A 25727-nucleotide genomic window follows, 5' to 3' on the forward strand; every position below is an offset into this window, starting at 1 on the left:
CCACAGGTTTGAGAGGTGGGTAGTCGCACCATCTCTGTGAAACCCCCCACATTCTTGCACACAAAGAGGGGCTGTAGGATGAGTGGGGACAATGCTGGATGGAGGGGTTAAGACCTGGTCTCAGCTCCGGGGCTCAGCACCCACTGTGCCATCATTGATGTTTGAGCCTCAGCCACAAGGAAGAGAGGCTGAACTGTTAGGTCCTTGTGAGTCCGAAATACAATTATTTTATGAAGTTTTTCAAGTTTTTATTATGGTCATGAGGCATCCAGTCCCATCACTTCATGGCAAATAGATGGGGAAAGAGTGGAAACAGTGGCTGACTTTATTTTTCTGGGCTCCAAAATCACTGCAGATGGTGATTGCAGCCATGAAATTAAAAGACGCTTACTCCTTGGAAGGAAAGTTATGACCAACCTAGACAGTATATTAAAAAGCAGAGACATTACTTTGCCAACAAAGGTCCGTCTAGTCAAGGTTATGGTTTTTCCAGTGGTCATGTATGGATGTGAGAGTTGGACTAAATAGAGCTGCCTTATGATCCAGCAATCCCACTGCTGGGCATACACACTGAGGAAACCAGAAGGGAAAGAGACACGTGTACCCCAATGTTCATCGCAGCACTGTTTATAATAGCCAGGACATGGAAGCAACCTAGATGTCCATCAGCAGATGAATGGATAAGAAAGCTGTGGTACATATACACAATGGAGTATTACTCAGTCATTAAAAAGAATACATTTGAATCAGTTCTAATGAGGTGGATGAAAATGGAGCCTATTATACAGAGTGAAGTAAGCCAGAAAGAAAAACACCAATACAGTATACTAACGCATATATATGGAATTTAGAAAGATGGTAACAATAACCCTGTGTATGAGACAGCAAAAGAGACACTGATGTATAGAACAGTCTTATGGACTCTGTGGGAGAGGGAGAGGGTGGGAAGATTTGGGAGAATGGCATTGAAACATGTATAATATCATATATGAAACGAGTTGCCAGTCCAGGTTCAATGCACGATACTGGATGCTTGGGGCTGGTGCACTGGGACCACCCAGAGGGATGGTATGGGGAGGGAAGAGGGAGGAGGGTTCAGGATGGGGAACACATGTATACCTGTGGCAGATTCATTTTGATATTTGGCAAAACTAATACAATTTGTAAAGTTTAAAAATAAAATAAAATTAAAAAAAAAAAAAAAAGAAAGCTGAGCACCAAATAATTGATGCTTTTGAACTGTGGTGTTGGAGAAGACTCTTGAGAGTCCCTTGGACTGCAAGGAGATCCAACCAGTCCATCCTAAAGGAGATCAGTCCTAGATGTTCATTGGAAGGACTGATGTTGAAGCTGAAACTCCAATACTTTGGCCTCCTGATGCGAAGAGCTGACTCATCAGAAAAGACCCTGACTCTGGGAAAGATTGAAGGCAGGAGGAAAAGGGGACAACAGAGGATGAGCTTGTTGGAAGGCATCACCGACTCAATGGACATGAGTTTGGGTGAACTCCAGGAGTTGGTGATGGACAGGGAGGCCTGACGTGCTGCGGTTCATGGGGTCGCAAAGAGTCAGACGCAACTGAGAGACTGAACTGAACTGAGTTGCTCCAGAGTGCTTGACTCTGACCGGTGGATGCCCTGAAAGCTGTGTTCCATGCTGCGTTAGTGAGGGTGTGGGGCTTCTGAGTGAACCACAGCATCTGGGATGCACACTTGGATTGTTCCACCCAGAAAGGAACTCAGTGCTGGGAATTCACTCTTGAATTTCTCTGAATTTCACGTTCAGGAGCAAGAATAGAACATTCTTGATTTATTTTGTGCTTTCCTTTTGATGTGTGATAGATATTCAGATGACAATTCAGGTAATATGACCCATGCCTCTGAGTTTTCTCCCCTAAACTCAGTCTTATTTCCTTGTTTTATTTTTATAACAATAATTCTTTTCTTTTATACAGGAAATTTTGAGAGGCATTTGGGTCACTTGATTTCAAGATAACCTAACAGAAAGGTCCTTGTTTAGCTGAAATATTTGCTCATTTGAGCCACTTCATTTTCATGAGCCTAAATTTCCCAAGTATCAACTTCCCACATCATGACTTGCAGACGTTCTAGGAAGCCTACAGCCAAAGCACAGGGTGGAATATTTAGCAAAGAATATAAAAGAAAAATAAAATAAATCAGCTTTTATTGTACTTATGCTTTCAAAAAGCCAGAGATATGCAGCATACTATATTTTGATGCTAACGTGCTGCTTTGAGGGGGAAAACATGAAATTATTAATGATGTTAATATGTTATCTGAATGTCATGTTGTATTTTGGTATTTTGGTTCAAAATCAAAATTATAGCCATCACAATAGTTAAATATATCGGAGGAACATTCACTTGCAAAGCTATATAATGATAAATGTTTTTATTTCTTTTTGTAACTGGCTAGTGGTGATTTTGTGGATCCTTTCTCTTAAGATTAGGATTTCAGTCACATTCTGGTCTCCTCTAGAGGTCGGTTCATGAAGTCTTGAATAGCCTGGTGCAAAGGAAGCCATTTTTTGATGGACATTTTCAGAGCTGTAATCCAGCTGTGGAAGTAATAGTACAGGACAATTCATTAAAAAATTGTTCTCTAGGGACATGAAATGTTACAAAGTCTTTTGATTTATTTTACAGCTGTTTCTCTTGGATATTTACTTTGAAATTAATATAGTAACCAGGATCCTCATGTTTTGGATTGAACAAAAAGGTAAAACACCAGAAGAGAAATATGCAGTGATAACTATGAAGTAAAGTTAATATAAATAACCCGGCCAGAAGAGCGTATACCAAAGCTACGGGCCTTTTAAAATCATTACTAGTATTTTACTGTTTCTCTCTAAAGTTTGGTTGATCAAATGTACAGTGATCAAACATTGCTGTTAGGGCCAAAGAGTCCTTTGTTACGTTGTGGAAGCCAATGCAAACTCTAGTTAAATCTCCCCTCTCATCTTCTCCATTCCTTTCATTTTCTTGGATAATGTATTATAAAATTTGCCCATATAATGTTTATTCTAAGAGTGGTTAATAGGCATTATTTTTTAAAAAATGGTTTGAGTCAGATAGCTTATGCAGTGGGAGTTAAGGGGAGTCACCCAGGATTCCTTTTAGCAGTATGTCTCGGAAACACTGAATTAATATACTCTCAGATTCTCTGAGATTGATAGAAATCTCTGAATATGATTTCTATCATTTCCTAGACTTATTTTACTACTTTTTGCGAGTGGGCTATCTTTTGGAACCAGAGTCCCCAAAACCATACTTAGACTGTCGCCCTTCTACTTTGAAATATTTCTTTAATGACTTAATATTGCTTCCTCTTGATAGTATCCACTCATGGATTTGGCAGTGAGATCTAACTATTTAACTTTCTCTCTTCGAGAAGCTGTAAATTTTATCAGCTGGGAGTTAACTTTGTTTCATTGGCCCTTTTTCTAATATGCCTGCTAAAGCTCGCCTTCAAAGGACAATCTTAATCTGCCACCAGATTATACAGCACAAGTCTGAGGAAGATCTTGGGAAATATCTAGCAATTCTCTAGTCATTGTTCTCCCATCTAGCCCTTGCTTAGGGGTTAGTGGGACAGGAAGGTTACATAATGGGGGAAGGCCTAAGAAGGTCCTTTTTCCCTTTTCCAAATGGTTACTTGCTGGAGATTCCTAAAATTCTACTTTGGGAGTTTTATCTCTTTGGGTTGAAACAATGAATCTTGTTCTTCCAAATGGCCCTGAAAGCTTTCCCCCGTCCTTTGTTGTAATAAGTCACTATAAACTTCTTGATTAGATCCCTTTTATCCAGACAGCTGGAAGACAGTGTCTGGATGGTCACCATCAGTTGAGGGTAGGAATGGGAGACAGTGAACACGAGTGTCTAGGGGCTTGCAGTTAGGTCAGGCAGACTTGGGTGACAAAGGAAGGTCCTCCAAGTGCCTGCTCTGCTTCTTGGTTTTGTCTCTGTTAGCTTTCCTGCTGGTTTTTTTCAGCATCATTATGAAACAAGTGCCCATTTGTGCATACCAAGTTGGACACTGAACGTATCCGTTTAGATGGATAAGTCCTACGCCCTTCAACTGCTTATAACAAAACTGAACATCTGACCAGATGGACATATCAATAAGAGTTAAGTGAAATGTGGTGAAACAGCCAATCTGTGAATTGAAAAATTAATATTTTATTTAATAATAAATTAATATTTACAGGTTATAGTGTTAGTGAATTTTTTATATTGAAGCCTGAGTTAGCTTGGGGGGAACTATGGACTCCTTTTTCATTAAAAAAATTACTTCTAGAAGAATCATCTTCTGTATATTGAAAGAAAAAAATCCTGAGGAATATTAACTATAGGAACAATGCAAAGAAAGGGGAATATTTAGTAGAAGATGTCGAGCTGAGGTTGGAAAATGAATACAAAGGTTTTCTTAGAAAGCTCTTGTCAGGACCGACAAAGAAGAAATACACAGACTTGACTTACCGTTGGTTTTCTGTCTTATTTTCTGCACAGAAATAGAAAGTCTTAAATTCTTCTGATGGAGGCTTGAGTTCAATTACTGATTGGTTGACACTAAGGGTCTGCTCATTCACCCTGTATCCTTGTAGATAAAGGCCACCTACAGAGGGTGAAAGGACAAAGCAAGTGAGGAGAATAAGGAAAGAGTAAAGTGGAGAAAAATTCTGACACGGTGTCAAGAAAATTTTGTCTCCAAATGAAACTCTAGTTCAGGTGTCTCATTTAACAGATGAAGAAACGAGACTCCAAAAAATATATCATTTAAGGTTATCCATTAATTATTAATGGCAAGACGGGAACAAAGTTTGGATTTCCTGTTCTTTTCATTTTTACAGTCTTTTCATTACATGTTCAATATTTAGCTTCGTGTTACTGTGGGCCTAACGTAGCTTTTTTTTTAGTGTGTTCCTGAAGGACACATTTTGAAATACATATCTTGGTATCAAAGATTGACACCTACAAAATTACATTAGAGGAAAAATTAAATAGTATCTGCTTGGACAGAACCATTAAGGCATTCTGAGGAGTAACGAAGACTGCCAGAGGTTTCTATGACCAACATAGATTCTCACCTTTGTGCAAATGCAAAGCACTTCTAAAATATGAACCCACAGGGTGATATGAGGGAACCAACTTGAATTAAAATGAGAATAAATGACCGGTTTTACAAGATAATTTCTTTCCCGTGGTCCTTTGACTCTATCTTAGCAGTTATATATTGCTTGGCCAGAATTTTGTTTACATTATTTAGGAGTTGGGGTTGGAGGGGAAGACATCAGTCTAGGAGAAGGTGCTGAAAAGTCAAAACACTTGAGCTTTGTTTATGGTGTCTTGATGTTCTGCCTGAATCTCATGTAGATACTCTAGGTCATATCATTAATAGCAATGATTAGATTTTAATTCTCTTTCTCGTGATTGCTAACTCTTGTTCTCACTCCCCAAACCCCACCACTCCAGAAGCCACTTTAGTGAGCTATGGTCTGTGCTTGCTCAGTAGTGGCCGATTCTTTGCAACTCCATGGACTGTAGCCCACCTGGCTCCTCTCTTGTCCATGTAATTTTCCAGGCAAGAATACTGGAGTGGGTTGCCCTTTCCTCCTGCAAGGGATTTTTCTGACCCAGGGATCCAACCAGTGTCTCCTGCATTGGCAGGCAGATTCTTTACCACTGAGCCATCTGAGAAGCCTGCTTCGTGTACTATACTAACAAAGAAAATGCCAAAATGCAACTTGGACTTCTGCTACACTACAGGGTAAACATTCTATGCTGGTATAAGGAACTGTGAAAGGAAAATTTGACTCATTTTTGGTTTTCTTTTGGCTACACATGATACCAACATACACTGTCATAAAGTCACACATTTTTCTTTTTTAAACAGAATGTGTGGCTTTTGGACTTTGAAATTGTTTACTTTATAGAGGGGGTTTAGATGCAATGTTAAAGTCTTTTAAAATTTTTATTTTAAGAGTCCATTTTAGAACTAACCTCTAGGAAAGCATTCATTTCAGAAATGGCTAGTTTTTTCTTTTAGTAGGACCCAGGCTATCAGTGTTTACCGAACTCAGAGAATGACTTCTTTCTTTGAGCTAGATAGACATAAAACTTTACTGAGATATTATTTACACACCACAATATTTGTCTATTGAAAGTGTACAGTCACTGACTTTTAGTTTGTTTATGAAGTTGTGCAACCATCACCATAACCTAATCTTGGAACATTGAGTTACCGCCCCAAAAAGAAACTCCATACCCATGCTCACTCCCCATCTGTTTCCCCACGCTAACCCTAGGCAATCCTAACTGACTTTCTGTCTCTATAGATTTCTTTTTCCTGAGACACTTAATATAAATGGAGTTATACAGCATGTGACCTTTTGTGACTGGCTTATTTCACTTGGCCAGTTTTCAAGGCTCACTCATGTTGTATCGTATATTGTACTCCATTTCTTTTTGTTGTTAAATGATATTTCATTGTGGGGATACACAGCATTTTATTTATCCATTTGTTACTTTGGACATTTGAGCTTTCCTCCATTTTTTAGCTATTATGAATAATATTGTTAGGAATATCCATGTGCGCGTTTTTCCATAGATGTGTTTGGGGATATATACTAGATGTAGAATAAGCAATCTGTTAGATATTTCAGGACTATAGGAAACCTAAGGAGATATCTGAGGGTTATTTTGCTGTTTTAATTCTCTGCTCCAAACAGAAGCACATGGCATTTTTATTATGTACTGGTTTTACCTTCTTCCTGCTTATATTTCCTTTTCTCATATGTCTGAGCAGATAAGAATACCTTCCTCTATCCCTATCCGTTCTGAGAATAGACAGACAGCCATGTCCAAAGGTGTCTGCTACAAACAGGAAAGTTTCTGACCCCTTTGCTAACCAGTTATAGGGTAGGAATGATCAGCATAAAAGTCATCCAGTTATAACCGCGTTACCCCATTTCAAGTGACCTCATTGGGCTGGTCATGATCATTCATTGGGTGGCAGCAATAAATAACAAGCTAACACAATGTTTGCACAGAGATTTCTCATAAGAATTATATATTTGTTGCAATAATGTAAAATATATCTGAGAAGTGCATACAGACCTTGATGTGATTTATTTAACGATAATGGGATGGGGAGGGAGGGGCAGGATGGTGAACACATGTACACCCATGGCTGATTCATGTGAATGTATGGCAAAAACCACCACAATATTGTAAAGTAATTCGCGTCCAATTAAAACAAATTAAAAATAAAAACAATAATAGTTAACAGTCACAATTTGTTCCAGCTCTTGCTAGAGAGAGATAAAAAGAAAAAAAAATCATGTGTACAGTGAATGACAAGGGACTTCAGGTCTAGGAAGAGACATTTGACTAAAAGGCTTCTGGAATTATCACAGTGGTTTTTCAGCATTAGCAGGCATACGCCAGCCAGTCATACATATTGTTAAAGTACTAGCAGTTTCCTTAACGGTGAGAAAAGACCTCAGGAATCTAACTGACTGGGGCTATTTTTCCAACTCCCAAGATATACATCTGAGGCATATTTAGCTGAAAGTAAAATGTGGGACTAGGGCATCCCAGGTGGCTCAGTGATAAAGAATCCATATGCCAATTCAGGAAACGTGAGTTCGACCCCTGGGTCAGGAAATCCCCTGGAGCAGGAAATGGCAACCCACTCCAGTATTCTTAACTGGGAAATATAAGGACAGAGGAGCCTGGTGGGCTACAGCCCATGGGGTCGCAAAAGAGTTGGACACGATTTAGCAACTAAATGACAAAAACTGTGGGACTAGCATCTAACAGGGTTAGAAACTCCGTGGAAAACCTGTTAGACGCTAGGGTTGCCAGCATGGCTCTCAAGGCTTCTCTTTCCCCTCACTTCACTGTTATCTCCTCCCTGTCTCCTCTTTTTTGTCCTCTGTATTCTCTTAGCATCTCAAGTGACTGTCACAAGGACTAAGTCATGCCCCCAACACTACTTGCGTGCATGTTGTCACTTCATCATGTCCAATTCTTTGTGACCCTATGGACTGTAGCCCGCCAGCCTCCTCTGTCCATGGGATTCTCCAGGCAAGAATCCTGGAATGGATTGCCATGCGCTCCTGCAGGGGATCTTCCCGATCCAGGGATCAAACTCACATCTCCTGCGTTGCAGGCGGATTCTTTACCACCAAGTCACCAGGGAAGCCCCCTGGCCCCAACACTATGGATACCTTCAGAAAGAAGAAATATCATATGAAGTCTCCCAGATTAGCTAATGAAGAACATAAATCAATGGAATAAATAAATAATAAAATAAATGAAATAAAACAGTAAAGTAACTGAGAGGCTACAGCCAGGGGACAATGTTATTAAGACTTAGCCTTCTTACAAAGAAGGCATATTACAAAGGCATATTATCATGCTTATTCATGATAGAAAGTAAAGAACCTTCCTTGAATACTCTGTTTCTAAGATTCTGAACACAGAAATTGACCATTTAAACAGGCATATATGCAGAGAGTTTCTGTACGTTAGTATTTTTCCAAATTTTTTGGGCTGTGATCTAAAGATGTAATAAATATAGACCTCTACATGTTTTAATGCAATTAAACCAAAAGTTTGTGAAACATTGAGATGTACCATGATATTTTCTATTATATTAAATTTTATTGTTTTTTAGAATTGTTTAGGGCTTCCCTGGTGACTCAGACAGAAAAGAGTCCACCTGCAATGCAGGAGACCCAGGTTTGATCCCTGGGTTGGGAAGATCCCCTGGAGAAGGCAATGGCAACCCACTCCAGTGTTCTTGCCTGGAGAATCCTATGGACAGAGGAGTCTGGCGGGCTACAGTCCATGGAGTTGCAAAGACTCAGACATGACAGGGCAACTTTCACTTTGATGTCATTGTGTTTTAAATACTGGTCACAACTTACTACATTGATTGAGTGACTCAGTAATCACGCATGCAGGATCAAAGCCTGCATTTTGATAAATACTGCTATAAATGGTAATCAAGGCCTGCTTCAAGGTTATGACCTTCAGAGGGCTGGGGAACTAGGAATCAAACCAGGGTAGGAGGTGCAAGAGCCAAGTGGAGCTTGAAAAATAAAGGTAAAGACGGAATCATAGATCAGACCAGCACAAAGTCATTTCTTTAGTGGCATCTAAAAGAAAATGAGCATTAGAACTCTGTGTAATCTTTATTAATATAATAAAAATTTATACTCCATGCATATAAAATGACTAAGCTAAACTAAACATTTTAGTGCATGTGGTGTTCATGGTACAATGTGCTTTCAGCCATTCTCAATAAATTCCTTTGCTGTCCTCCTAACTCCTGTGGTTACTGTGCTAAACAGTTGGACTGGGTGGACCTTGTCCATCAGGATCAGTGCGCTAATGCTCAGAGTGCAGCATTACTGACGGAGTGCGAGGACTACTTTTAGAAGACTAATTTCCATCAGGGAGTGCTATGCAGAGCATTTAAGCACAGGAGTTAGGTAGCGTTTGTTCGCAGTTTGTCTCTGTCACTGAATAGCTGGTTGACCAAAGGCACGTCAACTTCTCCAAGCCCTAGTTTCTTACTTGCAATGGGCCAACAGCCGTGGATGTCTTGCAAATATTAGTTTTAGATAATAGACGTAGAGAGCTTATCCAAGTTCTGGACACATAGGAAACATTCAAACATAAAATCCACTTGAGCAGTATGATCCAGTCCTCTGGGGGGAAGAAAATGTGGTTTGCCAGGGCAGTGACTTTTTGTGAGCAGTGGAGAGGGGCATATTTATTTTGGGAATCTCCCACTGGAAATTTGGATTCACCTGAATCCTATCTCAAGTTTCATTGGGTGGGACCACTGGCTGTGAGCCTCAGGTCATGATCGCAGTCAGGATGTACAGGAAGATGGAAAAGGACTCTTAGAAAAAGGATATAAACTTCAATTTAAAGTTCAAGTCTAGGGAAGGGTAAACTACTTCGGAAAAAGAAGGGTAAGCAGCGGATTAACCTTGGGCGAGCTTCCAGCTGGACCCAGCAGCTGTCAGGGTGGGAGTGGGCAGGGTGGAGGGAGTTGGTAGCTATAAAGTACTCATCCCGGAACAAGGTGCATGCTCAGGCATTTTTTATTCCAGGAAGAGTAGAGTCATTAAAGACCCGAAATCACAGGCCTCTGTTTTATAACCTGGCCTAGATACAAAATTTCTGTTGGAATTTCTGTAAGGAGCATTATTTCATATGTGAAATAATTTGGGCTAGAAATTAAGGATGGGATATTCGAGAAGTAAGGCTGGGAAAGAATGAATGGCTTTGGATTAAATATTTTTATTAGTCACACATGAAATATTTTCAAGAGAAAAAACTTAAAAATAGGTAGAAATTGGTTGTTTTCTTCCAGCTGAAAAGAGTATGATACGGCCCAAAGCCCAGGCATCTGGTGGCCTGAGTGCTGGTTTTTGCCTTTGAATCATCTTTACAATCCTGTCTGTCCTGCTGTTGAATGAGGGGATGGTTCTTCATGGGAATAATGGCCAACTGAGTCCCTTTGGTGGTTTATTTGTTTATTCATTAAGCATACGTAAAATAGAGTCATCTCTGAGTGCATAATCCCTTAGAAGAGATAAAATGGCCAACTAGAGATAAAATACAAAATAGAGAGTGATAAGTGTTGCAAGATAGGTGAGCACAGAAGCCCAGGAAATGGAGATGCTTTGTTTGCTTAGGACCATCTGGGATTGTTGTCTAGCAGAGATGGCCAGTGTTTGAATACACGTTTGGAAGACAGGTAGTATCTGGACAATGTATGTTGGGGAATCAGTAGGTAGAGAATATTTCAGGGTAAGGAACTAACACAAGCAAAGACATGGGGTCAGAAAAATGTCCAAGAGGTGGGGTACACTCAGCAGGTAGAAGGTGACCGTGTCTGGGGAGAATGCAGGGTGTTTTAACACAGGAGTGGAAGAGAAAGCCAGAAAGAAGGGGCTGGGGACAAAGTGCAAGGCCATAGAGGGCTCTGGCTGCAACCAAGGCTCTGGAAAGATGTGGGAAATAATAAGAGTGAAATACAAAGAAACTTTTCACATTTCACTCTTTGCTTTTCCTTTTGTTGCTGTAACTTAGGCTCCCTTGAGCTCATGCTTAGTCGTGTCTGACTTTTGTGACCCCATGGACTGCAACCCACCAGGCTTTTCCGTCCATGGGGTTTTCCAGGCAAGAGTACTGGAGTGGGGTGCCATTTTCTACTCCAGGGGATCTTCCCAACCCAGGGATCGAACCCGCGTCTCTTGTGTCTCCTGCATTGGCAGGCAGATTCTTTACCACTGTCCCTCCTGGGAAGCCTCTAACTTAGGCTACCTGGGTTCGAATTTTGTCTTCACCATTTACTAGCTAAGGGAACATGGGCAAATGATTTAACCTTGCTAAGTATCAGTTTCCAAACTTGTAGGTGGGATAATAACTTATTTATAGGATTGTCATAGAAATTAAATGAAATAATAAGTAAAAACACTTATTAGAGTGGTGAGTACAAAACCTGTACTCACTTTTACTGTTATTATTTTTAGGCCGTTTATTAGTAGCCGTTTTCCAGCTGTCCAACGAGGATTCTTCTGAATAGGGCCTTCTCTGACCTTTCAGAATAAGGGCTATCATTCCCATTTCAAACTCTTGGAATCAGTTAACAGTCCCTGGGCCCCAGGGGTTTGGAAGCCCTTGGTTAACATGGAGTAATATGAGCGATCAAACCTAAACATTCACTTTGTATCTATGGAAACAATCTCTTGAAAGTGAACTTCATTGATTTGCTGATTAAAATGGTTCAGACTTTTGCAGTGATATTTTATAATGAAAGCTCCAGTCGATGACTACTTCAGAGGCTTGGTTTGTTTGCCTTCATTCTCATCCTGGTACCAGGTGCTTGGAGCTATGAATTTGGTCTCATAGGAACAGTCTGTCTTGTAAATGCTTAGGCATGCCGGCTACTTCCTAATAGTTGGTTAATATTCTGGGTCATGTTTTAATACTGTCAAAGTGAAAGAGTACGTTAGTAAAGGAGATTTATTGTTCATCCTGAGCGATGAGAAAAGGACCACAGAGTGAGGCTCAGTTTGTACCTCTTTACCCTTCCAAGAAGGGGACATCGTCACCCACTTGGCATGACTTTCTAGCTTAATTAAACAGAGGCATTTATGCTAAAAATGAAGGGGAGGGGGGAAGGAAATTAAATGACCAAGATTTTGGATCTTCAATACTCATCATTATTTAGGGATTATTCATTTGGGAAAAAAGTCCAACTGCAAATAAAACACCAGTAATCTTTTTGTCAAAAATTTTAAGAAGATAAATAATCTTTCTTATCATGAATAATTATTTTACTGCTAAGTTGTATTGTTTACATATTCATTTTGTATGTATGGCTTGTAATATATTAAAAGTGAAAGTGAAAGTTGCTCAGTCGTGTCTGACTCTTTGTGACCCCATGGACTATAGTCCATGGAATTCTCCAGGTCAGAATACTGGAGTGGGTAGCATTTTCCTTCTCCAGGGGATGCTCCCAACCCAGGGACTGAACCCAGGTCTCCCGCATTGCAGGCAGATTCTTTACCAGCTGGAGCCACAAGGGCAGCCCAATATATTACAATGTATAATATTAATATATATAATTTAATGAATATATATACATTTTATATAGAAAGAGCTTTTTGTATAGAGTACTTTATATACAGAGCGTAAATAACTCTAATGGCAATGACTTCATTTAATCTTCCAATGTGTGCTGTGTACTGTGCTAAGTTGCTTCAGCCGTGTCTGACTCTGTGTGACCCCATGGACTGTAGCCCACCAGGCTCCTCAGTCCACGGGATGCTCCAGGCAAGAGTACTGGAGTAGGTTGCCATTTCCTTCTCCAGGGGTTCTTCCTGACCCAGAGACTGAACCCACATCTCTTAAGTCTCCTTCAATGGCAGGTGGGTTCTTTACCTCTAGCGCCACCTGGGAAGCTTCCTCTTCACCACAGTCCCGTGAAATAGATCGCTGCTTCCATTTTATAAATGAGGAAACTAAGTTTCAGGAACTTGAGTAACTTATTCAGGGAAAATTGATAATCGATGCTCTTTTTATTACTCACTTGTCTCAGATTAGGAATACTATCAGAAAAGAGTAGAGTCACTACACAAGAAAACTACTGGCATTGATTCTGAATGCCATAAAAACATGAAGGGACTTATTTTTCACTTTTCCAGGCAGTGAGAGCATGGGGTTAGGGGTTCAGGGAGCGTCCCTAGTAGCTCAGTTGGTAAAGAATCCACCTGCAATGCAGGAGAACCCGGTTCGATTCCTGTGTTGGGAAGTTCCCCTGGAGAAGGGGTAGGCTACCCACTCCAGTATTCTTGGGCTTCCCTGGTGGCTCAGACAGTAAAGAACCTGCCTGCCATGTGGGAGACATGGGTTTAATCCCTGGGTTGGGAAGATCCCCCGGGGGAGGGTATGGCAGCCCACTCCAGTGTTCTGGCCTGGAGAATCCCGTGGACAGAGGAGCCTGGTGGGCTACAGTCCATAGGGTGGCAAAGAGTCAGACACGACTGAGTGACTAAGCCCAGCACAGCACAGGGGTTCAGGCTCTGGAGTTACATTGCCTGTGTTCAGATCTCAGCTTTATTGCTTACTACACATGATCTTGTCGAGTTGTGTAGACTTTCCAGCCAGTTTTTCTATCTGTAAAATGAGAATAAGAATAGTACCCTTTCTCCAGAAGATAAATGTGAACTAATTTACACAGCATAAAGTTTGGTAAAAGCTCTGTGAGGCTGAGGCGGCTTTACTGTCACAACTGTAAAAGTTACTCCGTACCTGAGGCCTGGGTGGAGCGGATGCTGGCATAGAAGTACAAGCAGCCGTCCTTCAGGATGCAGTAGTGCTGCATCCACACGTCTGTGCTCCCGTCCAGCCGGTGCAGAAGGCCCAGGCACTCTGGGTTCTTGATAGCCAGGGGCGGGAGGCTACTGTTGTGCAGGGTAACGTCTTCCCAGACATGGTTCTGCAGGGGTGGCACCAAAGAATCACCTGAGGGGCCATCCTGCCCCAGCAATCCCTGCCTCCCGGAGCCAGTGACATCAGCACCAAGACTGACTTCAGAGAAGCCCCTGTGCTAAGCGGTCCCATTGCTAAGGCAATCTGCACATCTGAGAAATGAGCCAGACAATCTGAACCTATCCAGTGGCCACAGAGAACTTTCCCTTTTCATGTCCGTAGGTATCCCCTTTCTTTGGCTTCTATTCTATCGTGAGGAGATTAAAAGAATATCGGTGAGGTATAGAAAGAAAAATGGGGATCTCAGCAAAGACTATTGTTTAAAGGTCCATCTCTAAGTGCCGGCCCCAGAGAGCTATTTTACTTACCAGTGGGATGTCCTTCTAGCCCTGTTCCTGGTATGTCCACTGTGACTAATTGCAGGCCCTGGTTCATGATTTACGTTATCTAGCACTCCTATTTGGAGAGGGCAATGGCACCCCACTCCAGTACTCTTGCCTGGAAAACCCCATGGACGGGGAGCCTGGTGGGCTGCAGTCCGTGGGGTCTCACAGAGTCGGACACGACTGAAGTGACTTAGCAGCAGCAGCAGCAGCCTCCTATTTGTGCCAAGGAACAAGGGAAATGCCCCAGGCCAGATCAGGCCTGAGGCTCACATGGTCAGTGGTGGGGAAGGCCCACGATAAATCAGGATCCCCTGCCCTGGAGAGGTGGACGTCCACAGGCCTGAGCCAGTGGCAGGCTCTTCCTGGGAACTTGACCTGAGGCTGGGGGTGTGATGCTTCATCCCTTTATCAGAACAGCTTGCTGGGAGCTAGCTGGGTTCTTTCATTTGGTTTCATTTTTGTTCTTTAGTTTTAACCAGGCAGTGCAGAAGATTTCAGAATGCAGAGCTGGCAGAATTGTTTGCTGTGAATTGGGAGCCTGCTGGGAGTTTGGGTATTTCCTTTTCACTCTGCTGCAGACACTCCAAGTGCATTAGCAGAATAGATCCCTCTTGAAAGTACCGAGGCTCGTTACAGTGATGCATCAGAGAGATGCGCGAGTGTACTGAGTGTTGTGTTTCAGGTAAAATGAAACACAAGTCCTGCTGTTTGTCATCTGATGATAATGCTGGTGATTATTTTGAAAGGACAGATACAGGGCACAGGGTAGTACGTTAAGCTCAGACCACCCAAATTTTCTGGAATATACAAAAACCAAAATACGTAGAGAAGATAATTGATAGTAAATACCTTTTTCTTCTGCTTCCTTTTGTGAGGAAATGAGCATATTTAAATGAAATGTGTGACCTTGTTAGAAATTGTATCTACGGCACAGAAGTGAAACAATTGAATATGGAAGCAGTTTCTTTGCTCTTGACCAGGTCCTAGCTCAAAAAGAAGAGTATCAAATGCCTTGGGGGCTGAAGTGATGACTCGCATGTTGGTGTTACGAAGTTATCTATCAGTTTGTGTGTCAAGCCTAAATTAAAAATTCTATTACTTCAAGGCCAGGAATCATGAATAGGCAGGAACAATGAAAGCTGACCTAATACGTCTTCAGAATAAGGATAGGAATATAAAGCACTACATTTCTAAACATAAGACACGTTTCCCAATAAGCTGCTTGGCCAAGAGCACTGTCCCAAGCTACCCCTGCGCCCTTGTTCTCAGAGACTGAGAAGAAAAGCATAGGAGTGGTCTTGCCTCATGGGAATCCACTCAACTGTTTTGTATCAAACAGCAATTCCACCCTGGTTGGGACTACCCGCCGAGCTCACCGAGAGGAACAGCATCCAAACCCTGAAAACCAAAAGAACAAGCACCTCCATAAAACCTAAGCGGGAAGTCCTATTGACCGGAAATCCCCTTTCCCAGCGTTTAGGGTGGATCTGAGACGTTCTGGGCTGGACTGCGGGATGCCCAACTGGAGAATTCCCCCTCAGGGAAGAGCGGAGTGAAGGCATAGATGGATGGCAAGGACTCCTTACCTGGTGGACAGGGTGGGCTGCTTTGTCCATTGCTTCCAGCCACCTGAAAGAGAGATGAGAGGTGCTTTTCTCAGGGAACGTGCTAAGTGTACTCCAGAGGGCCTTGTTTTCTCCCTGGACAGAAGAGTCCTGAGACTCACATATGTTTCGTGACTCTAAATTCATGGTTGAAGAGAGGCATATTCTTACAAAACTGGTGTTACTAGGTGCCAAAATCCCACACCTACCAGGCATATTTAAGATAAATTATTCTCATCCTTCTCCTTTGCTATAATTAGTGCTTAAGGGAAAATGTATTCACTATTTTACTACAGTACGTGAATTTAACACCAGCTGGTAAATGGCCACTGCCCTATCCACCTGCCAAGTGTTCCTTAGACTGAGTGACCACTGTTAGTGCTCTGGTGTCTCTACTAGAGGACTGAACTTTCTTCATCTTGTCTCCTTAGCCAGATAGGTATCAGCCTATCTATTCCACCCTATCTTGCCAATCTTTTTCAAGCTTCTTTTAAACCCTGTAACTTCCAATCAAAGTGTACTGCAAGCTTGATATAATCCCTCTGCCCATCTCTGCTCCATTTCCTCTTGTGTGTGTGTATCTGATGCTATACCATACCACTCATACACTCCTTGCTCATCCCCACGTCCAGAAATTTTCCTTCCCCACCCTAGATTCCTGTGCCACTTTGTCTTCCCCTATCTCACTACTCAATTTCTGTTTTGCAATAAAAATACTAGGATAAATGTCCTATCTTCTTGGTGCAGAGCTTTTTTTGAAGGCAAAAATTGATGCTTCATCATTCTAACAGTTCTTAGAGATTTAAAAACAGCGTCTTGGACATATTAGCTACCCAATAAATATCTTCCCCATGAATTGAAATACAATTACGTTGCTGTCCTCATGTTTCCCTGTTTGTCCTTTAAAGAAAAATATGCATTTCAGCACACACTGTTCCACAAACAGAGACAGTATATCCTTTGCCTAAAAGGTTTCAGACCTAGGCTGTCTTTACAAATGGAGTCCAAATTCTCATAAAGAGATATGACATCCTTCTAAACACTGTTGACCCATTTTTCAGCCATTGACTCCCTCACCCCATTCCATGCCACCCCTCCCCGTAAAGTAGCAGTACATAGACCACAGTTCTGAGCTGACTCACTGGATTGACCCATGATCTCCACTTCCACAGGGCCACACTGAATAATGACCATAAGCTGCTGAATGCTTAGAGCTCGTGGGCCACCCTCTTAGAATGCCTTCACATTTTGACCCTCAAACTGGGTGATATGCTTACAAATTGTCAACTGTGTTAATTCCCCCAGGAACTTATATTGTGATGATGATGATGATGAATTTTGCTCATTTCACTGTTAAATTGTAACCCTACTTTTAATACATTATTTCTATTCCTCTGACTAACCGTCCGATTAGCTTAAATATATGAATCTTGTAACTTCTGGGGAAGCCAGATGTGACCTGCGGCAGTAGTGAGCTGTTTTAGAAAACTTAGAGAACTAAGGTAATTAAGTTAGACGATACATCTATTTTTTTTGAGATTCCGTTAGGAAAAAAACTGGCAGAAATATGAAAAACTCAACTTGTCATACACAAGAAAAATATAGTTTATTGACTTGTGCTGTGAGTTTTCTGTTCCCTTTCCTGTTTCCAACTCCAAGGCTCTGTCAGGTTGCTGTTGAAGATGCATTCCCCCACTCCGAGTGAAACTAGTAAGATAAAAGAATAATCAATTACCTTTTGAATTCTTGGTTTGAAGTTGCGCAGAGGCAAAAAGTTCTATTTCCAGACTGAGGCACACAGTTAAACACAAATGGTTTTCCCAAGCTGCTATCAATGCCAACTTCTGCACCTTCTAATTTTATTACCTCTAGAGGCGAGCATTTTCCTTCATCCTGTAATTGATAAGGAAGAGGTTCAGCGCGGGCACTGCAGCTAAGCAGATAAGGGAGAAAATGAGAGTGGAAAGGAGGACTAAAGTTATTTTTCTGAATTGATTGTTCTGAAATGAAAATAAAACCAAAATGAGCTTTTGTAGATTATGCTGTCTGTGATATATTACATCAAACTCCAAATTTCCCACATCCTTTTTGAATCGCCTCTATTAATATGCATTTCATTTATGCCAACTTGGGAGAGTATCATTAATCATTCATATCTATTTTTCCCCATCAGAAAAAAGAATATAAAAAGAAATTGATATTACAAAATATATGTATTTGGTAGTATCTAGTTAGTGTCTATACTTAGCCTATATTCCATACTTATTGTGTGTTATGCCCTCTTCTAATATCTTTACATCTATTAATTTATTAATAGATTTATTGTCACAAATGCTCATCATTACTTTTATTATCTTTTTTTTTTTTTTAAGCAAGTCAGGAAACTTGCAAAGTTTAGAGAGAACTTGCAGCATAGAGTGAATAAAGAATACTTTTCTAAAAATAACAGTAGTTTGAAACTTGTATGCAAAACTGAAATCAGTTTATAGGTAAATATTTTGCTATTTGTATTTATTTTACAATTATATGTCAAAATATTGTCTGTGTCAAATTTCCTTTGAGTCTGTTTGCAATCAATTGCTACCCTTACCCTTCCAATCACAGGCAGTCACAGATCTGTTTTCCATCTGTACAAACTTGTCATTTCTAGACATTTTACACAAGTAGAATCATATCCTCTACGGTCTTCTTTCTCTTAGTGTGATGTTCTCAAGTTGCATCCACGTTGCAGTTCTCAGTAGTATGTCATTCTTTTTTATTGCTGAGCTATATTCTACTTTACGGATATGCCTCATTTAGTATATCCGTTCACGAGGTGATGGGGAGTTTTCTTTCCGGTTTTGGGCTAATTCAAATAATGCTGCTATGAAAATTTGTGTACAGGTCTTTGGGCATATGCTTTCATTCTCTTTGGTAGATTACTAAGAGGGACACTGCTGAGCCATATGCTAATTTTATCTTTAACTTTTTCCAAAGTGGCTGTACCGTTTTACACTCCTACCAGCAGTGTATGAATGTTCCAGGTTTTCCATACCCTCACCAATAGCCTGTACTGCTTGTCTTTTTGATAACAGGCATCCTACTGAGTGTATAGTGGTATTTCCTAGTGGTTTTAACTTGCATATTACTAATGATTGTTGATGCAGAACACCAACTAGCCCAAAGGTTCTTAACCAATTTTAGGTGTCGACTTCCTTTTGAGATGCTGATGAAAACTCAACACCTCTCCACAAACCAAAATACATAAATGTGTAGATGTGAATTTATAGACACATGCAAAAAATTTCTTGCAACTCACAGGGGGTAGATGCAAAGATATTCTCCAACTAAAAGTAATATCTCTTATTTGTATGGCACTTTAGTTTATAAAACATTTTCATTTACCCTGTCTTTTTTATTCTTCACAACTACTCTGTAAAGCAGGAAGCTAATGTTATCCCCATTTTCTAGAAGAAGAAATAGAGTTTCAATGAGATGTCCCAAGGTTATATAGAAACAGAATTTAAGCACTGGTTTTCTGGCTACGTCTTCCACACTGTATCTCTCACACATCTGGCTTTTTGGGCCATGGCTCTTAGAGTCAGCAGTTGAAAGCTGCGATATTTATGTTTTAGGAGACAGAATATTTCCTAAAGCCATGAGCTTTCCTGGAATACAGACAGAGATCTAAAATTTTGCTCTGTTTTAGTAAGTAGAAAGAAAGTAGCACATCTTATAACAATTGTATATGGCCAAGAATATGACATTAGAAACCAGGAGAATATATGTTCATTTGCTTTAATCAGGGTAAAGAATTTGCATTCCTATAAAGAGCAGCTAATTATTTATATTATTTTCCCAGGAGCATCTTAAACTACAGAGAGAAATGGGGAAACATCAATAAAGCCTGGAGATTTTATTCTATTAGTAAGTGACAGATGTGCTTGTTTGCTAAGAGCAAATACTCAGTGGGGCTGCTTCCCTTTGGACCCATTAGGCAGATTAGATGATATGACACGTTTGGCTCTTGGTATCAGCACTCTTAGTTAACGCTGAACTACCAGTGCTCTCCTCCATCCCTTGCTGTGGGGCAAGGCAAAAGAATACACTCCTGCGGCATATGACACATGGAGAAGGCAATGGCACCCCACTCCAGTACTCTTGCCTGGAAAATCCCATGGGGTCGCTAAGAGTCGGACACAACTGAGCGACTTCACTTTCACTTTTCACTTTCATGCATTGCAGAAGGAAATGGCAACCCACTCGAGTGTTCTTGCCTGGAGAATCCCAGGGACAGGGGAGCCTGGTGGGCTGCTGTCTCTGGGGTCGTACAGAGTCAGACACGACTGAAGCGACTTAGCAGCAGCAGCAGCATATGACACACAACCAAGAAAAGCACCGGAAGTCACTTTGCCTCTACGCAGGCTGCATCTGTGTCAGGAGAATGAGTGATTGGTGAATGGAGTAGATTTAAAATAAGGGCTGGTCTCTTGCACTGACGGTGGGAACGTGAACTGACACAGCCACTATGGAGAACAACATGAAAATTCCTTAAAAAAAACTGGGAATAAAACTACCATATGACCCAGCGATTCCACTGCTGGGGATATATATACCCTGAGAAAACCACAACTGAAAAAGGCACATGCACCCCAGTGTTCATTTCAGCACTGTTTACGATAGCCAGGACATGGAAGCAACCTAGATGCCCATGACAGATGAATGGATAAAATAGTTGTGGTACATATATACAATGGAATATTACTCAGCCATAAAAAGGAATGCATTCGAGTCAATGCTGATGAGGTAGATGAACCTAGAGCCTACATACAGAGTGAAGTCAGTCAGAAAAACAAATAGCGCCCATTAACACATATATATGGAATCTAGGAAAAATGGCACTGCCCTACGTGCAGGGCAGGAATAGAGACACAGAGGTAGAGAATGGACTGTGGCCACGGCAGGGGAAGGAGAGGGTGGGGTGAATTGAGAGAGCAGCATTTAAGTGTCTGCATTGCCACATGTGGGATTTGCTGGCGGCACAGTCACAACTGAGCAACTGAGTCTGCACGCACGGGAGGGAGGCTAAAAGAGGAGGGGATATATGTACGGTTGTGGCTGATTCGCGCTGTCGCGCGGCAGAAAGCAACACAACATTGAATAGCAATGATCCTCCAATTAAAAACGTTTAAAAAATCATTTTAAATGAGGGCTGCTATCTCTTACTATCCATCATGGCCCAGATTCCATTTTTGCTAATCTAAGCTGCCGCCTCCTTGCCCTTGAGCACGAGCCTGCTGTAGGCCTGGGAGCAGCTGCAGTAGAAGCGTGGACACAGAGCCGGTGTAGCAGGCGTGGGTGCCCTTGCAGCTCTGCATATTCATCTTACTCTTTCCTCTGGATTTCCCCAAACACCTTAAATTCCACTCTCATGGAGGTCCAAGGGTTGGAATGGAGTCTTCATTCAGTCTAATCCTAATTCTGCTTAGACTGTGGTTCCCCAATCCAATGATTTCTAGAGATAAAGAACAGCTGAAATCTCTCTTCTGTCTTATTGCCATGCCTGGGGTTTTTAACTCCTCCCTTAAGCAAAACTCAATCCTTCAGTTTGGCAATAATTCTTAAATAGGTTCAGTCTGATTCCCTCCTTCTAGCTCTGCCAAAAGTTTCCCTTAAACCAGGACTAGAAACAATGAAGATTTCTTAAAGACTTTGGCTTTCCCGTAACTTTATATTCTCCTTTCCAAGGCATGGAAAGGCTCTAGCTCCGTTTTTCTATTCCTGAGCCAAAGCATGAAGCAGAGATCTAGCTACTTCCTGTGTGCAGGACTGATTAAAATAGCAGGGACGCTGAAGGGATTTACCAACAAAATTGTTTAGCGAGGTCCAGAAGCTATCTACTGAGAAGAAAAGAACTTGGACTGTTTATGCCATATGGCCTTAGATAATGCTGACATTATCTATCTTGGAAATAAGATTTCTACAGCAATAATCCCAAAGGTCAGACTGCTCAGAGAAGGGAAATAGTAAAAAATAATAATGATAAAAACCCAACCCAGAATGAATCCACTTCTAAATTTAATTATTTCTATAAAGAAAAATATAGACAAGGACATTTGTGTCTGTCTGCAACTTGGGCTCTCTGGTAAAATTGCCTGCAGGTGTTTTGGGTTATTTGTGTTCCTCAGAATTTTGGTTTGAACACTTTAGAAACTTTTTATTCTTGTTGCTAGGCCTCTTTATCTAAGAGGAGAGAAAAGGCTGGGACGTTATACCAACGTGGCTCATTTTATCTGAAGGCACAGCCATGAAAACCCACAAACTGAGGAGGAGGGAAAAAGGCATCTTTAACCATGAAAAAGAGTTGATCCTCAGTGGGTAAAACAGACCCAAGATGAATTTAGAGGGAAAGAAAGTATATCCTAAAGCAATGTACCACGTGAAAGGGTGCATGAAATACACACTTTAGGTACTGTATTTAAAGCTAGCAAACTGAAGCAAAATTGAACAAGGAGTGTCTCTCCTTATTAATGATTCTGAGAGAACTTTATCTCTAGGCAGCAGTTTGGAGGGAACCCTGCCCACTGGTGACTGAAGCCATCACTCTGCGATAGCTATAAGATAATGATCTCTGTTCATATACTACCTAATAGGATGAGGAGAGCAGCAAAGCCTGCCAAGGCGAGAAGGAAAGATACGAGTACTTTCGCTTTAGTGACCTTTGCTATCTTTGTCCTGTGAGTAAATAGAGGTCTTCACTCTATTTAAGGACTCAAACCCCTCACTACACAACTCAAGATGGTTACATAGATGAAAAGTGTTAGTTGCTTAGTCGTGTCTGACTCTTTGTGACCCCATAGACTGTATCCCACAAAGTTTCTCTGTCCATGGAATTCCCCAGGAAAGAATACTGGAGTGGGTTTCTATTTCCTTCTTCAGGGGATCTTCCCGGTGCAGGGATTGAACCACATTTCCTACATTGCAGGCAGATTCTTTACCACTGAGCCACAGGGGAAGCCCTATTATATAGATACATGTATGCATATATTCGGACAAGGCAATGGCACCCCACTCCAGTACTCTTGCCTGGAAAATCCCATGGATGGAGGAGCCTGGTAGGCTGCAGTCCATGGGGTTGGTAAGAGTTGGACGCAACTGAGCGACTTCACTTTCACTTTTCACTTTCCTGCATTGGAGAAGGAAATGGCAACTCACTCCAGTGTTCTTGCCTGGAGAATCCCAGGGATGGGGGAGCCTGGTGGGCTGCCATCTATGGGGTCGCACAGAGTCAGACATGACTGAAGCGACTTAGCAGCAGCAGCAGCAGCAGCATGCATATATTGTCGTTGTTGATGTGTCGCTGAGTCACATCCAATTCTTTGTGACCCCAAGTCATGTCCAACTCTTTGTGACTCCATGGACTGCAGCACTCCAGGCTTCCCTGTCCTTCTCTATCTCCCAGAGTTTGCTTAGACTCATGTCCATTGAGTCGATGATGCCATCCTACCAGCTCATCCTCTGTCACCTCCTTCTCCCTCTGCCCACAGTCTTTCCCAGAATCAGGGTCTTTTCCAGTGAGTTGGCTCTTCATATCAGGTGGTCAAAGTACTGGTTTCAGCTTCAGCATCAGCTCTTCCAATGAATATTCAGGGTTGATTTCCTATAGGATTGGATGGTTTGATCTCCTTGCTGTTCAAGGAACTCTCAAAAGTACTCTCTCACACCACAATTCAAAAGCATCAGTTCTTAAGCTCAGACTTTTTTTATGGTCCAACTCTCACATTTGCATATGACTACTGGAAAAACCATAGGTTTGCCTATATGGACCTTTGTCCCCAAAGTCCCTGATTTTTAACACACTATCTAGGTTTGTCATAGCTTTTCTTCCAAGTAGCAAGCCTGTTTTAACATCATGGCTGCAGTCACCAGCTGCAGTGCTTTTGGAAATGGAGAAAATAAAATCTGTCACTGTTTCCACTTTTGTCTCCGTCTCTTTGCCATGAAATGATGGGATTGGATGCCATGATCTTAATTTCTTGAGTGTTGAGTTTTAAGCCAGCATTTTCACTCTCCTCTTTCACCCTCATTAATAGGTTCTTTAGTTCCTCTTCAATTTCTGCCATTACAGTGGTATCATATGCATGTCTGAGGTTATTGATATTTCTCCCAGAAATCTGGATTCCAGCTTGTGATTCATCCAGCCTGGCATTTCTCACAATGTACTCTGCATAGAAGTGAAATAAGCAGGGTGACAATATACAACCTTGTCATACTCTTTTCTCATCTTTGAACCAGTCTGTTGTTCCATGGCCGGTTCTAACTGTTGCTTCCTGACCTGCGTACAGGTTTCTCAGGAGACAGGTAAGGTGGTCTGGTATTCCCATCTCTTGAAGAATTTTCCACAGTTTGTTGCAATCCACACAGTCAAATGCTTTAGTATAGACAGTGAGGCAGAAGTTAATGTTTTTCTGGAATTTTCTTGCTTTTTCTATGATCCAGCGGATGTTGGCAATTTGATCTCTGGTTCCTCTGCCTTTTCTAAAACCAGCTTGAACATCTGGAATTTCTCAGTTCACATACTGCTGAAACCTAGTTTGAAGGATTTTGAGCATTACCTTGCTAGCATGTGAAATGAGAGCAATTGTATGGTAGTTTGAACATTCTTTGGCATTGCCTTTCCTTGTGATTGGGATGAAAACTTACCTTTTCCAGTCCTATGGCCACTGCTGAATTTTCCTACTTTGCTGACATATTGAATGCAGCACTTTAACAGCATCATCTTTTAGGGTTTTAAATAGCTCAGCTGAAATTCCCTCACCTCCACTAGCTTTGTTCATAGTAATGCTTCCTAGTAATGCCTCCTATGGTCTTCTTGACTTCATACTCCAGGATGTCTGGCTCTAGGTGACTGATCACACCACCATTGTGATTATCTGGGTCATGAAGATCTTTTTTGTATAGTTCTTCTGTTTATTCTTGCCACTTCTTCTTACCCTCTTCTGTTCTGTTAGGTCTTTGCCATTCGGTCCTTTATTTTGCCCATCCTTGCATCAACTGTTCCCTTGGTATTTCTAATTCTCTTGAAGAGAGAGATCTAGTGTTTTTTCTTTCTATTGTTTTCCTCTATTTCTTTGCATCGTTCACTTTAGAAGGCTTTCTTATCTCTCCTTATTCTCTGGAACTCAGCATTCAGTTGGGTATATCTTTCCTTTTCTCCTTTGCCTTTCACTTCTCTTTTTCTCTCAATAAGTCCTCCTCAGTCAACCCATTTGCTTTCTTGCATTTCTTTCTTTCTTTCTTTTTTTTGGGGGGTATAGTTTTGGTCACTGCCTCCTATACAATGTCATGAACCTCTGCACACAGTTCTTCAGGCACTCTATCTACCAAATCTAATCCCTTGAATCTATTTGTCACTTCCACTGTATAATTATAAGGGATTTGATTTAGGTCATACTTGAATGGTCTAATGGTTCCCCCTACTTTCTTCATTGTAACCCTGAATTTTGCAATAATGAGATCATAATCTGAGCCATAGTCAGCTCCAGGTCTTGTTTTTGCTGACTGTATAGAGCTTCTCCATCTTTGGCTGCAAAGTATATAATCAATCTGATTTTGGTACTGACCATCTGGTGATGTCCATGTGTACAGTCTTCTCTTATGTTGTTGGGAGTGGGTGTTTGTTATGACCAGTATGTTCTCTTGGCAAGACTCTGTTAG

At 41.3% G+C, this 25727-nt stretch overlaps 1 protein-coding gene across 1 annotated transcript in view; it reads right to left on the bottom strand.

Annotated features, from left to right (window-relative positions):
* Positions 1-2396: 2396 nt before the first annotated feature.
* LOC147370057 (uncharacterized) overlaps positions 2397-25727 on the bottom strand; it is a 126373-nt gene continuing 103042 nt past the window's right edge. Inside the window, exons 9-13 of the mRNA XM_086413325.1 lie at positions 17767-17924; positions 16014-16056; positions 13862-14048; positions 4499-4634; positions 2397-2577 (exon numbers count right to left, since the gene is read on the bottom strand). Coding sequence (XP_086269451.1) covers positions 2478-2577; positions 4499-4634; positions 13862-14048; positions 16014-16056; positions 17767-17924 — 624 coding nt within the window. The 3' untranslated portion in view covers positions 2397-2477. The remainder of the gene's footprint in view (positions 2578-4498; positions 4635-13861; positions 14049-16013; positions 16057-17766; positions 17925-25727) is intronic.

This window comes from Bos grunniens, chromosome 7, assembly GCF_055505025.1.
Source record: "Bos grunniens cultivar Pamir isolate PY7600 chromosome 7, Bosgru_T2T1.0, whole genome shotgun sequence".
NCBI lineage: Eukaryota > Metazoa > Chordata > Mammalia > Artiodactyla > Bovidae > Bos > Bos grunniens.